This window comes from Narcine bancroftii, chromosome 5, assembly GCF_036971445.1.
Source record: "Narcine bancroftii isolate sNarBan1 chromosome 5, sNarBan1.hap1, whole genome shotgun sequence".
NCBI lineage: Eukaryota > Metazoa > Chordata > Chondrichthyes > Torpediniformes > Narcinidae > Narcine > Narcine bancroftii.
The window spans coordinates 91,200,876-91,215,653 of NC_091473.1; the positions used below are offsets into that span (position 1 = coordinate 91,200,876).

At 41.1% G+C, this 14,778-nt stretch overlaps 1 protein-coding gene across 4 annotated transcripts in view; it reads left to right on the forward strand.

Moving 5' to 3' along the window:
- Nucleotides 1–14,778, forward strand: part of ror1 (receptor tyrosine kinase-like orphan receptor 1) — a 327,496-nt gene that overhangs the window by 242,115 nt on the left and 70,603 nt on the right. For 3 of the 4 annotated variants that reach the window (XM_069938329.1, XM_069938331.1, XM_069938330.1), the window contains one exon: nt 13,472–13,759. In XM_069938329.1, coding sequence (XP_069794430.1) covers nt 13,472–13,759 — 288 coding nt within the window. Of the gene's footprint in view, nt 1–13,149; nt 13,229–13,471; nt 13,760–14,778 lie in introns of those variants that run through there. The other variant, XM_069938332.1, reaches the window with a different exon arrangement.

Below are 14,778 nucleotides of genomic sequence, written 5' to 3' on the forward strand. Positions count from 1 at the left end.
TCTTAATTTAAAAAAAATTTAAACATACAGCCCAGTAACAGGCTATTTCAGCCCTCAAGTCCATGCCACCCAATTCACTCCCAATTAACTTACAGCCCCAGTACATTTCGGGGAAGGAAACCGGAATCACTGGGGAAAATCCACTCAGACATGGGGAGAACGTACAAACTCCTTACAGACAGAGTGGGTAGAAGAGGGGATTTTTTTGGTGCTTTTCTCCCACCTCCCCCACCCTGAGTGACAGTAATCGAGGGATTGGGGGCTGAATCGTGTTGAGGAGTGCTGAACAGGTTCACTCCCTCACTGAGTCAATTAAGGTGCTGGCTGCTCACTCTCCCATAGCAACTGTGTCTGTGACCTTCTCCCACACATTCTTATGATTTATTTCCAATGTACAAACAATTCTCAGGAACAGATTTTAGGTTTATTTATTGTCAGAGTACATACACGCCATCACATATAAACCTGAGATTTTTTTTTCCTGCAGGAGAAGCAGGATTACCACTTATTGGTAATGCAAAAAAAAAATTGTACACAATCTACACATGTAAATAAATAAAGAAAAGTAAGCATATAAAAAATGTAAACAGATTGACTGTGCAATACAGAGAGAATTTTAAAAGTCAATAAAATCCAGAAGTCAGAGTCCTTAAATGAGTCCCTGATTGAGTATTGTTGAGGAGTCCGATGGTGAAGGGGTAGCAGCTGTTCCTGAACCTGGTGGTGTGAGTTTTATGGCACCAACGCCTCTTTCCTGTTGGTAGCAGCGAGGACAGACCATATGCTGGGTAGTGTGTGATGATTGCTGCTGCTCTCCAATGGCAGTGTTCCCTGTAGATGTTCTCGATGGTGGAGAGAGTTTTGCCTTTAATGTTCTGGGCTGTGCCCACTACTTTTTGGAGGGCTTTTTGCTCAGGAGACCCCATACCAGACTGTGATACAGCCAGTCAGCGTATTTTCCACCACATATGTGTCGAAATTTGCCAGTGTTTCCTATGTCATACCCAACCTCCGCAAACTCCTGAGGATGTAGAGGCACTGATGCGCTTTCTTCACGATGCTATTTGTATGTTGGTTCCAGGAAAGATCCTCTCTGACTGCAAAATTCACTGTCGATTTTCTCGATGGTTGGGAGGATTACCTGAGATGTACTGGGATGTGTCCACTATATTTTGCAGGGCTTTCCACTTAGAGGTATTGGCGCCCCATGTCAGGCCATAATGCAGTTGGTCAGCACACACTCCAGTACACATCTGCAAAATTTTGCAGCACTTTGACTGACACACCAAACCTTCGCAACTCCCGAAGAAGTAGAGGAGCTGATGTGCAATGGCATTAGTATGATGGGTCGAGGAACAGTCCTCCGAGACAGTGACTCCCAAGAACTTAAATTTGCCTCCCTCTCCACCGCTGATCCCCCAATGATCAGTGGTTCATATACCTCTGGCTTTCCCTTCCTGAAGTCAACAATCAGCTCCTTGGTTTTGGTTACATTGAGTGCAAGGTTGTTGTTGATGCACCTTTCAACCAAGGGTTCAATCTCCCTCCTGTACGCTGACTCATCATCTCTTTTTGTACAACCTACTACCATTGAATCATTGAAAAATTTGTATTGTTGTACCGAGCCACATAGTCATAGGTGTAAAGTGAATAGAGAAGGGGGCTAAGAACGCTGCCTTGGGGTGCTCAGTACTGATGGAGATTGTAGAACATATAACAAAGAACATAACAGCACAGTAAAAGCCCATTGGTCCTCGATGTTGTGCAAGCCTATATATTCCTACTAAAAAAAATACTAAACCCTTCCTGCCTCATAAGTCTCTATTTTTCTTTTATCCATGTGCCTGTCTAAGAGTCTTTTAAATGTTCCTAACGTTTCAACCTCCACCACCATCCCTGGCAAGGCATTCCAGGCACCCATAACTCACTGTAAAAAAAAACTTACTCCTGATGTCTACCCTAAACTTTCCTCCCTTCACTTTGTAGAGATATCATCTGGTGTTTGCTATTCCTACCCTGGGAAAAAGGAGCTGGCTGTCTACCTTATCTATGCCTCTCAGAATTTTATAGACCTCTAGTAATTCTCCTCTCATTCTTCTGTGCTCCAAAGAGAAAAGTCCCAGCTCTGCTAACCTTGCCTCATAAGATTTATTTTCCAATCCAGGCAACATCCTGGTAAATTTCCTCTGCACCCTCTCCATAGCTTCCACATCCTTCCTATAATGATGTAACCAGAACTCAACACAATACTCTCAGTATGGTCTCACCAGAGATTTGTAGAGTTGCAACATAACCTCTCGACTCTTGAAATTATTCCTCCTATTAATGAAGCCCAGCATCTCATAGGCCTTCTTAACTATCCCATCAGCCTGCAAGGCAACGTTAGGAGAAGCATGGATTCAGACTGCAAGGTTTCTTTGTTTCTCCACATGCTTAAATATCTGACCATTAATCCTGTACTCAGCCTTCTGGTTTGAACTTCCAAAATGCATTACCTCACACCTATCCGGATTGAAATCCATCTGTCACTTTTCCACCTATCTATATCTTTTTGTAACCTACGACAACCTTTAGCACAATCCACAACTTCTCCAATCTTTGAATCATCCACAAACTTACTGACCTTTCCTTCTGCTTCTTCATCTACGTCATTTATAAAAATCACAAATAACAGGGGATCTCAGAACAGATACCTGTGGAACTCCCCGAGTCACTGACCTCCAGGCAGAATACATTCAGTCCACTACCACTCTCTGCTTTCTACAGCAAGCCAATTTTTAATCCATACAGCCAAGGTTCCATAGATCTCATTCCTCATGATTTTCTGAATGAATCTATCATAGGGGACCTTGTCAAATGCCTTACTAAAATCCATATAAACAACATTTACTGCCTTACCCTCATCAATTTCAGTTGCTACCTCCTCAAAAAACTCAATTAGGCTCATGAGGCACAACCTTGCCTTCACAAAGCCATGCTGACTATCCTTGAGTAGGCTATACTTCTCCAAATGCTCATAGATCCTATCCTTAACAATCCTCTTCATTAGTTTTCACACCACTGATGTAAGACTCACTAGTCTATAATTCCCAGCAAAATCCCTACTACATTTATTAAACAAGAGGATCACATTTGCCACTCTCCAATCTTCCGGCCCTTCCTATATGGCTAATGCAGTCTTAAAGAACATAGCTACTGCCCCAGCTCTCTTTTCCCACACTTCCCACACTTCCCACAGCAACCTGAAGTATATTGGATCTGGCCCTGGGGACTTATCAATCTTAATGTTTTTAAGAAGATCCAGCATTTCCTTTTTCTTAATCTCAACATCATCCAGCACACAGGCCTGCTCTATTCTGACCTCACCCTGATCAAGGTCCTTTTCTCTTGTAAATACTGAAGCAAAGTGTTCATTTTGGGCCTCCCCAACTTCTTTCACATCCAGGCACACATGTTGCCTCCTTTATTCTTTAGCAGCCCCACCTTCATTCCAATCATCCATCTGTTCTTCACATACCCATAGAACGCCTTGGGGTTCTCCTTAATCCACCATGCCAAGGCCCCTCCAAGCTCTCTCAAGTCCTTTCTTAAGCTCCTCTCTGGCTACCATATAATTCTCATGTGCCCTTCCTGTTTTACGCTTCCTTCTTTCTCTTAACTAGCTGTCTCGATGTACCCTTTTCCTACCCACTTTTACCTGTCCAAGTTGGACAAACCTATCCTGAACCTCACGCAATTGGTCCCTAAACTTTCTCCACATTATTTCTGTGCTTTCACCCTTGAACATTTTTTTCCAATTTGCTCTCACTATTTCTGCTTCATCCTATTATAATTATCCCCTTCCCAATTAAACACCTTCTCATTTTGTCTGTTTTTATCCTTTTCCATAGCTATGCTATCGAAATGCTCCTGCACTAGAAGGTCCACCAACTGACCATCTTCATTACCCAGTACCAGATCCAGTATGGCCTCTCCTCTTGTCATCGGACAACATACTGGGTCAGGAATGCTTCTTGAATACACCTGTCAAATTCAGCCCTATCTATCCCTCTTTTATTCAGGAAGTGCCAATCAATATTAGGGACGTTAGTCTTGCTTTACAACAACCCTGTAATTTCTGCTTGTCTGTTCTTCAGTGTCACAAGTTCTATTTGGGGGCCTATAGACTATCCCCAGTACAATGATTGCTCCCTTCCTATTTCTGACTTCCACACACAGCGCCCTCCCTTTCTATAGCTGTGATACTATCCTTCACCAATAATGCTCTTCCTGCCCCTCACCTCTCTGCTACTCCCCCACACCTCTCTTACTCCCACCCTATTCCTTTTAAAATGCCTAAACCCCCGTACCTGCATCAGCCATTTCCCTCCTTCCACCAGCCAAGTCTCTGTAATGGCCACAACATCATAATTACATGTACTGATCCATGCTCTAAATTCATCTCCTTTATTTCTAATTCTCCTAGCAAGCATTGAAATAGACACATTTCAAACCCTCTAATTGACTCCAATTATGTTTCATCCCCTTCCCTGTCATTCCTCACAAACTCAGAACATATTGCATCATGCTTTTGATCTTCTGCCCTCTTCCACTCCACTTGCATTCTGGTTCCCCTCCCCCTGCCAAACTCCTCCAAACAACTAGAGGAGATGTTCTTACCAATCCTCACTGACTGTGGTCTGGAGGTGAGGAAATCCAAGATCCAGTTACATTGTGGGGTGTTGAGTGCCAGGTCTTGGAGTTTGCTGATTAGTTTGAGGGGATGATGGTGTTAAATGCCAAACTGATGTCAATAAATGAATGCATATTTGGTGTCCAGATGTTCCAGGGCTTTGTGTAGAGCCAATGAGATGACATTCACCATAGACCTGTTGCTATGATAGGCAAATTAGAATGGACCTATACTGCCACTCAGACAGAAGCTGATATGCTTCAACACCAGCCTTTCAAGACACTTCATCACTGTTGATGTCAGTGCTACTGGTCAATGGTCATTAAGGCAGGTTACTGTGCTCTTTTTTGACATCAATATGATTGATGCCTGTTTGAAACAGGTAGGTACCATGCCCTGCTAGTGAATACATTGGTTAGTTGGTCAGCACAGATTTTTAATACTCAGCCGGGTACTCTGTCTGGATCAGATGTTTTCCTCGGATTCACTCTCTTAAAGGCAGTCTGCTCATTATCCTTAATCAGGAGATGATCATCAGGGGACATAGAGATGCAGAAGGGTGGTTCTACCTTGTTACTGTGCTCAAATTGGGCGTAGAAGGCATTGAGTTCCTCTGGGAGTGAAGCTTTGCTGTCTGCTACTGGACCAGATTTGGTTTTATAGCATGCTGTGGCATTTAGGCCCCAGCACAGCTGTGGGTATCCTTTGTTGTTTCCATTTTCATCTGGATTCACCACTTTTCCCGAGATAACTTTTCATTGTTGATACCTGCTCCTTCTGTACTGATCTGGATCTCTGGACTTAAGTACCTGTGATCTGGCTCTCAGCAGGTTCTGGATTTCATTGTTCATCCAGGACTTCTGCTTGAGGAAAACCCTAAATCATTTGCTGGATCTCACTCATCCATAGCTGTTTTGATAAAGTCTGTGACAGCCCTGGTGTAATTGTTTAGATCCTCAGCTGAACACTGCCCAATCTGCTGACTCGAGGAAGTTCTGTAACTGCTGTTCAGCCCCCTGCAACCCCCTTCCAGCTGCCCTGATCTCGGAGCCTCTCTTTTTAGTTTCTGACTGTATGAAGGCAGTAGGAGCACAGCCAGGTGAATTATAGAACTTTGTTGTAATCTGGAGTCTTCCTGTAATCCATATCTTCCTAATTCAATTTGCACCCTTTCTATTTTCTTCTTTCCCATCATTGCACAAGGACAATAGTTTATTCTAATGTGTTCATTCCCATCTTTGACCTAACTGAACTATCTCATTTGGCTGAGGTTCCTCTATTAGCCACAGCCCAAGGAATGTACCTGCAGTTTTTCTCGAAGGATTGTACCTGCAGTTTTTTTCATCTCTGTAATTCACCCTTGCTTACTTGCTCATCTGTTAGGCAGACATTTTCTACCTACTAATCCTTGTTTGCACATTGAAACAAGACAAATGTGGTACAAGATGAATTTGTATTTCCATCTTGGGACTATCAAGCTAGCTTTTCCATCCCATAGAACAGAACAGTTGTACACTTGTTTGCAGATTATACAAAAACCTATACAAACATGATTGAAAAATTCCTATGGTAACAAACATCTTAGCGAAGTATAAATAGCCATGGTTATAAATCAATTTAATATAAAGTTACATCATTCAAGATTGGCTGGCCATCTCTCCTGAGACTTCACAACTTTTTTACATTAGCAAAGGCAATGTTAATAGACTGGCACAAGTTAACCTTCCTATCACTGCTGTCATACTGAATGGGAGTGATTAATATTGTGCTGCGTACTGGCTGGCACACATCCTTGGTATCAGCCTTGATAGTTCTCTGATTATGTGGTTAACTTAAAGCATGTGCTTGACTTCCTCTTCGACTAAATATGCTGCATGAGTTAAAATGCTCATACAGCTTAGAGCTTCATGCATGGAATACTTGATCAGGGAGGCCAAGTAGGCCTCCTCTAATCAATGAGACATTTTCTGTTGTGCTCATGGACCCACTCTCCAATAAATGATCTTTTGAACTGTAGAATGGAAGAAAATAGTTGCTGTCCCAACTCCAAGATCTCAATGTCCTCTTCAGAATACTTCTTGTTTCTTTTATATGAGAGAGAATTCCCTCTCTATTGTATGTTGGCTTATTTTGTGCATAAATTCGGCTGTTGCTCTTCCCACACAGGAAAACTTGAGATTATAGAAGATTCTAAATGCATTCTTTTCTTTCCCTTTAACACCCTTTATGCTCTAAATATTTATTGGTTCTGAGCCATTCGAATTGCACAGCAAAAACACCCAGTTAGTAGAGGGAACGGTGCCCCATTTTGATGCAATATCACCACGAGAAAAAAAATGACTGGTGAATAAGGAGACCCAGCAAGTAACCAGGGTAACTGAAATGTTGAAAGTATTTTGTTAATTAAAAACTTGTAAAAGCCCAGGGTCCCTGCAGAGTCTGAGATAAGTCTAAAGTGAGGAGATTGCAGCACATGGCTGCCAAAACAAACCTGACAGAGAATTAGCTAATGTTCTGAATAAAGTTGCCGTGAAAAGTGTAAAACATTTCTTTGAGGAATAAAACAAAGAATGGTTGTTCTGGGGTTAATTCTCAACAGAACGTCGCAGAGGGTGGTGGAGGGGAGGGAATTGAGAGTAGAATTTCTAATTGATTTTAATCAAAATTACTGCTGTTCACTATAAAGTTGCTCTGTCTGCAACGTGAGGATCAATGATTCATTTAAGGACTGAAAATTATTAATTATTTCAATTCACTTTATTGTCAAATTTGTTTTCTTACATTGGATTAAGATGGTACTGGTGACAAAGTGTTTTGTGATCAAGTATTATCTGGTGGATGAATTTTTTTTTAAAAAACTACAGATGCTGGAAATCTAAAACACAAAAAAAATGCTGGAAATAGTCAGGCTGAGTCGGTGGGAAGAGAACCCGAGACAGTGGGTCAGGTCAGAGACACTTTATCTCTTGGTGAATTGTTTGTGGCTATCGGGAATAATCACAGAATATCAAGAGACAGAAAGACACGCTTTATAATATTGTCAGCTTTGTCTCAATAGTAGCATGGATGACTCAGAATATAGAACAGTACAATGTAGGATCATTCACTTTAGTCCATGATGTCTGTATCAAACATGATGCCAAATTAAACCTAAACTCTGTTGATTGCACATGATACATTTCCCTCTCTTCCCTGCATATTTACAAATGTCTGTGTAAGCCTTATTAAGTGCTTCTGTCGTATCTGCCTCCATCACTACTCGAGCAGCCTGTTCCAGGCACAAACCACTCTCTGTGTCAAGTAAAAAAAACTTGCCCTACGCATTTCCTTTAAACTCCCCACACCTTAAACAGATTTACCCTATTTTAGTATATTTACCCTGAGAGAAAGATTCTGAATGTCTACAATATCTAGGCATTGAATAACTTATTTTAGTATATTTACCCTGAGAGAAAGATTCTGAATATCTACAATATCTAGGCATTGAATAACTTTTATAAACTTCTATCAGGTCTCTCCTCAGGCTTTGACACTCGGAGAAAACAGCCCAAGTTTGTCTAAGCTTTCCCCATAGCTATACCTTCCAATCCAGGCAGCATTGTGGTAAATCGTTTCTGTACCCTTTCCAAAGCCTCCATATCCTTCCTGTAATGGGTTGATCAGAATTGCACACAGTATTCCAACTGTGACCTAACCAAAGCTTTGTACAGCTGCAACATGACTTCCTTACTCTTGTTCTTATTGCCCCACTCAATGAAGCCAGGCAGGCTATATGCCTTCTTTATTGCCCTAACTACTTGCATGGCCACTTTCAAGAAGCTATGGACTTGGACCCTCCAGATCCTTCTGTTCATCATTGTTGTTCAGAGACCTGCTTTTAACTGTCTACATTCCCCTTACATTTGATATCCTAAAGTGCCTCACCTTAGATTAAATCCCATCTGCTATTTCTATGCCTTTTACTGTAACTGATCTATATTCTACTGTATTCTTTTATACTTCCCTACACTGTCCACAACACTACTCATCTTTGTATCAAGTGGAAACTTTCAAACCTACCCACTTAATTTTTCATCCAAGTCATTTATGTGTATTACAAACAACAGGAGTCACAATCCCTGTGGTACACCACAGGTCACAGATCTCCAGCAACCCTTCTATCACTACCCTCTGTCTTCTAGAGGCAAGCTTAATTCCAAATCCAAACTAACAGTTCACTGTGGATTCCAGCCGACAAGAATAAAGGCAGACAAACTGGGAAAGTGGTTAATTGGGAAGGGGATCATTATGATGGATGAAGCAGCAACCAGCTAGAGTAAATTGGAAATAGATGTTGAAGGGTGAAAGCACAGAAATAATGTGGAGGAAGTTGAAGAAACATTTGCGCTGGGTTCAGGATAGGTTTGTCCCACTGGGACAAGAAAAGGGAACCGTGGCTGCAAAACAGGTGAGGCAGCTCGTCAAGAGGAATAAGGAAGCATATGTTAGATACAGGAAGCAGGAAACAGGAAGGGCTCATGAGAAGTGAATGGTAGCCAAGAAGGAGCATAAGAAAGGACTTAGGAAAACTTGAAGGGGGCAATGAGAAGGTCTTGCCAAGTAGGATTAAGGAGAATCCCAAGGCATTCTATGCATATGTGAACAGAAGGATGATGAGAATGAAGGTGGTGCCGCTAATGGATAAAGGAAGCAACATGTGCCTGGAGGCGGAAGAGGTTGGGGAGGTCATAAATGAATTCTGTGCTTCAGTATTCAAAAGAGAAAATTACCTTGATAAGGGTGAGGTCAGAATAGAACAGGCTTATGTGCTGGATGATGTTGAGATTAATGAAAAGGATCTTCTTAAAAGTATTAAGATTGATAAGTCTCTGGGGCCGGATGCAATATACCCCAGGTTGCTGTGGCAAGTGAGGAAAGAGATAGCTGGGGCAGTGACTATGATCTTTGAGTTCTCTTTGGTCACCGGGATGTGCTGGAGGATTAGAGAATGGCAAATGTAAAAAAGTAAAAGGAATTATAGACCAGTGAGTCTTACGCCAGTGATGTGCAAACTAGTGGAAAGGATTCTTAAGAATAGGATTTATTATCATTTGGAGAAGTACAGTCTACTCAAGCATAGTCAGTATGGCTTTGTGAAGGGAAGGTCATGCCTCATGAGTCTAATTGAGTTTTCTGAAGAGGTAAAAAGAAATTAATGAAGGTAGGGCGGTACAGGCGGTCTACATGGATTTTAGTAAGGCATTCAGAAAGTCACGAGGCATGGGATCTATGGAACCTTGTCTGTGTGATTAAAAATTGGCTTGCTGTAGAAAACAGAGAGTGGTAATGGACTGAAAGTATTCTACCTGGAGGTCAGTGACCCCTGTTACTTGTGATTTTATAAATGACATAGATGAAGAAGTGGAAGAAAGAGTCAGTAAGTTTGCAGGTAATACGAAGGTTGAAGGAGTTGTGGATGGTGCTGAAGGTTGTTATAAGTTACAAAAAGATGTAGACAGGATGCAGAGTTGGGTGGAAAAGTGGCAGATGGAGTTCAATTCAGACAAGTGTGAGGTGATGCATTTTGGAAGGACAAACCAGAAGGCTGAGTACAGGATCAATGGTAAGTTACTTAGAGTGTGGATGAACAGCGGGACCTTTGGGACCAAATCCATACATCTCTAAAGGATGCCATGCATGTTGATAGGATGTTGAGCTTCATTAATAGGGGGATTGAGTTCAAGAGACAAGAGGTCATATTGCAACTCTACAAATCTCTCGTGAGACCACACTTAGAGTATTCAGTTCTGGTCACCTCATTATAGGAAGGATGTGGAAGCTATGGAGTAGATGAAGAGGCAATTGATCAGGATGTTTCCTGGATTTCCAATTATGAGGCAAGGTTAGCAGATTGAGGACTTTTCCCTTTGGAGCACAGAAGAATGAGAGGAGACTTAACAGAGGTCTACAAGATTCTAAGATACATAGACAGGGTGGACAGCCAGCACCTTTTTCCCAGGGCAGGAATAGCAAACACCAGTGCTCATATGTATAAAGTGAAGGGAGGAAAGTTTAAGGGAGACATCAGGGGTCAGAATTTTACACACAGAGTTGTGGGTACTTGGAATGCCTTGCCAGGGATGGTGGTGGCAGATAAAACATTAGCACCATTTAAAAGACTCTTAGACAGGCATATGGATGAAGTAAAAATAGAGGGTTATGAAGTAGGAATGGTTTAGTACTATTTTTTGGTAGGTCGGCTCAACATTGAGGGCCAAATGTCCTGTACTGAGACGTATTGATCTTCGGACAATGTTATATGATCCACAATCTCCATCAGTACTGGAGCACCACAGTGCTGCATTCTTAGCCCTATGCTCTATTCACTTTACATAGAGTTCTATTGTCTATGTCCATGCATCTGTACTCTTTGCATCAACCCTCGAATGTGGGATATTGTCAACTACCTCTGAGTCAAGAGATTTGGAGTTTAGATAAAACTTTTAAAACTTGAGGTTGTAATGCTAACTATGGTTAGTGCAATGATGAATGAATGTCGAATGGCTGAGGGCAACATGTTTCAGATGGGATGTTAAACCAATGCCTTGTCTTCTTTTTATCTGTACATGGAAGATCCTATGGCACTCTTGAAACAGAGCAAGGGAAGTGCCACAAATAGCACTTGGATAAAAATCCAAAACTCTGTTAACCTGAAGGTTAGATATTAGCCAGAAATTTGGTACTGCAGATATTTTGTGTGTTTGTCACCACATGGATTTCAGTGGTGAAATTGCCATCTCTGGCATTTCTAAAGCCAGTACCCGGCACAGTGGCCACACAGATTTTTGTCGGTGATCAAGAAATTACCACCTATTGAATACATTAAGCTTCAGATTTATTGTCAGAGTACATACATGACATTACATACAACCCTGTGAATCTTTTTCCTTTGGGCCCAGCAGAACTTCTAATTTCTGGTAAACTGCAGACAGTACTCAAGAAAAATGTAAACAAAATGACTGTGCAAATACAGAAAATAAATATTCAGTAATAAATAACGAGCAAAGAGTCTGCCAATGAGTTCTCTGAATGAGTCTGTAGTTCAGGAGTCTGAACCTGGTGGTGCGAGTCTTGTGGCACCTATACCTCTTGATGGCAGCAGCGAGAACAGAGCATGTCCTGGGTGGTGTGCATCCTTGATGATTGCTGCTGCTCTCTGACTGAAACATTCCATGTAGATTTTCTCGATGGTTGGGAGAATGACCTGAGATGTACTGTCCGCCCCCTTTTGCAGGGCTTTCCACTAAGAGGTGTTGGCCATAATGCAGCCGCTCTAGTACACATCTGCAGAGGTTTGTAGTGTTTTGGATGACACACCAGACCAAAGTAGAGGAATTGATGCACTCTCTTCATGATGGCATTAATGTGATGGGTCAAGGAACAATCCTCCGAAACAGTGACTCCCAGGAATTTAAATTTGCTCACCCTCTGAACCTCTGATTTCCACCCCCCACCCCCGCCCCCACCAATGATCACTTTCCTTTCCTAAAGTCCACAAACAGCTCCTTGGTCTTGGTGGCATTGAGTTGTAGGTTGTTGTCGGTACACCGTTCAGCCAATATTTCAATCTTCGACTCATCACTCCTTTTTGTACAGCCTACTATGGTCTATGACGTGGTTCGTTCATGTTTTTTGTAAGATTATGAACAACAGCGATGAATTGGACTTAGAAACAGCTGTATTTCTTAGCTATTCTTTGAACATAATTAAAAACATAATTTTTTTTAAGAAACTGGTGGGTGGTTCTATAGCTTGCAGAGTACTGTTTCAGTAATATATAATCAGTGCTTTTAAAACTCAGACAGTCTACATTAGTGGGGTGGAGGTGTGGGGGTTCATGTGTAGCGGGTTTTGAAATATTATTTATTCTCATAAGCCTGTCATTTCCCTTTCAGGTGCTATCCTTTCAGACAGCCCTGTTGATTCATTACCATATAACACCAGTAGAATCTGGAATGCAATAGCTCCCGTGTCGAATTACCAACTGTGCGCCTTATCTTGAAAGTACATTACAAAGTGTTTGGAATTTACAAAGTAATTAGTAGTTAATGCTGCCAAGAGAAGTTCTGTACAAGCTGCAGCATTTTAAAAATGGTTCAATAGCTGTTAGGAGTAAAAAGTGTTTTATGACAAAAGTAAAAAAAAGTTAAACTGATTTGACTTGGAGAGTTTAATTTTACAACATACTCACTCAGGCTGAGTTTTCTGAGAGTGAAAATTGTAAACAAGAACATGTTAAGACAGGAGAGAAATTTTTCAATTCCAGCGAATTACTTTCCATGGTTTTCAAGGTTACATGAGTTCATTTCCATCAGGATTTTTGTCTTTTTAGAAAAGGAGTTATTGTTTCACTACCGTTTTCTTCCTGTTTCCCACCTCACCCGAGGCACCATCTCACAATGGGATATCACTTCAGGAGCTTGAACCCATAACCTCATGTCAGAAGTGAAAAAGCTACCACTGAGCCAAGTGACTTCACTGATGCTTTTGACTCCTTTCTCTAATCAACTAAATGAAGTAGGTTGTCACACTGTCTACTGATTTAGTTAAGGTCAGCTAATTCAAAACAGCTCATAGAGCTAAGCAAAAATGTTTGCTGCCTGGATGGCTCAGAATTATGCTCTGTGATGGAATTATCGATTAACCTATCACTAAAGTTCTTGTTTTTCGTCTTTACTGAATGCATTTTACATTTCCTCTGTGATAATTGAATTGTTTTATTTACCTGCAACTAAAGCATCTTCTGAAACACTTTTTCAGATTATTATCTTGTCCTCGATGAGCCGATGAATAATATCACGACCTCACTTGGTCAAACCGCAGAGCTGTATTGTAAAGTGTCTGGAAATCCAGCCCCCACCATCCGATGGTTGAAGAACGATGCACCAGTTGTCCAGGAACCACGGAGGATATCGTACCGACTGACTAACTATGGTTCCCGTCTCCGAATAAGAAATCTTGACACCACGGACACGGGTTATTTCCAGTGTGTAGCTACAAATGGGCAAAAGTCTGTATCGACTACAGGCGTGCTTTTTGTCAAATTTGGTAAGACATTACATAGATAGGTGTGAATCAAGGAGTTTGGATTCCAAAAGCATTTTTTCATTGGTGCCAAAAGTCAAGAGGGAATATTCAAACTAACATCCATGAATTCTGACCCCAATCACAATGGGGCACAGCTCAATGTACTACATTTACTTGTGGAGTAATTTGATTTATGGGGGGAATTTTTCTGTCACATTAATCATATGTGTCAGTGAGGTCTGAGATTATTATTGCAGCAAATGCTCTGTACCTGGATTTGTCTGGAACTTGTGAAGACTATATATGTGATCTCCTTAAAATTTACAGCCCTGTACTCATATCCTTGGTGCTTTTTGTGTCCTCATGCATGATCTCTTGTCTGATCTCCATGACTGGCAGTGAATTCTGAGATGCTACTTGTTGAGTTGTTCCTCCTGCTCCCTGGTTAATCAACCAAGAGGTCCGGAGCAGCATCAGAAGTCAAGGGGACCTGATAGAGACCGGAGAGCACAAAATTCTATTTGCAATTTACACCAGATCAAATGGACATGAGCCAACACTATTCCACTGCTCATTTTCCAGCAAAATCCAAAATCATTATGCGAAAGAGTGAATACACATGCAGTGGATTTAGGTAAATCAATTAAGGTAATAGGCTTGAAGTTAAATAACCTACTTCACCTAAGACAGTTGAATATGCATTTCCCAAGGAATGTACAGTGATAACAACTCCTCTTTGGGACATTTAAAACTCTCCATATATTTGACTGCATATTTCCAGAGATATTTGCACTATTCCCTTGATCTGATGTGTTTTCCATTTTAGATAACCATCAAATTACATATAAAGTTATTTGATGCACTTTTAATGATGGTCCTTTTGGTGCAGATCAATTTAAACCAGCATTAATGATTGTTGTTATGTAAAGTCCAAGTTCATTATCATCTGACTCTACATATACAACCTGAAAAACAATATCATAGTAATGACTTATGCACATAAAGCTATTATTTAAAATAAATCTATACTGATTTACTCA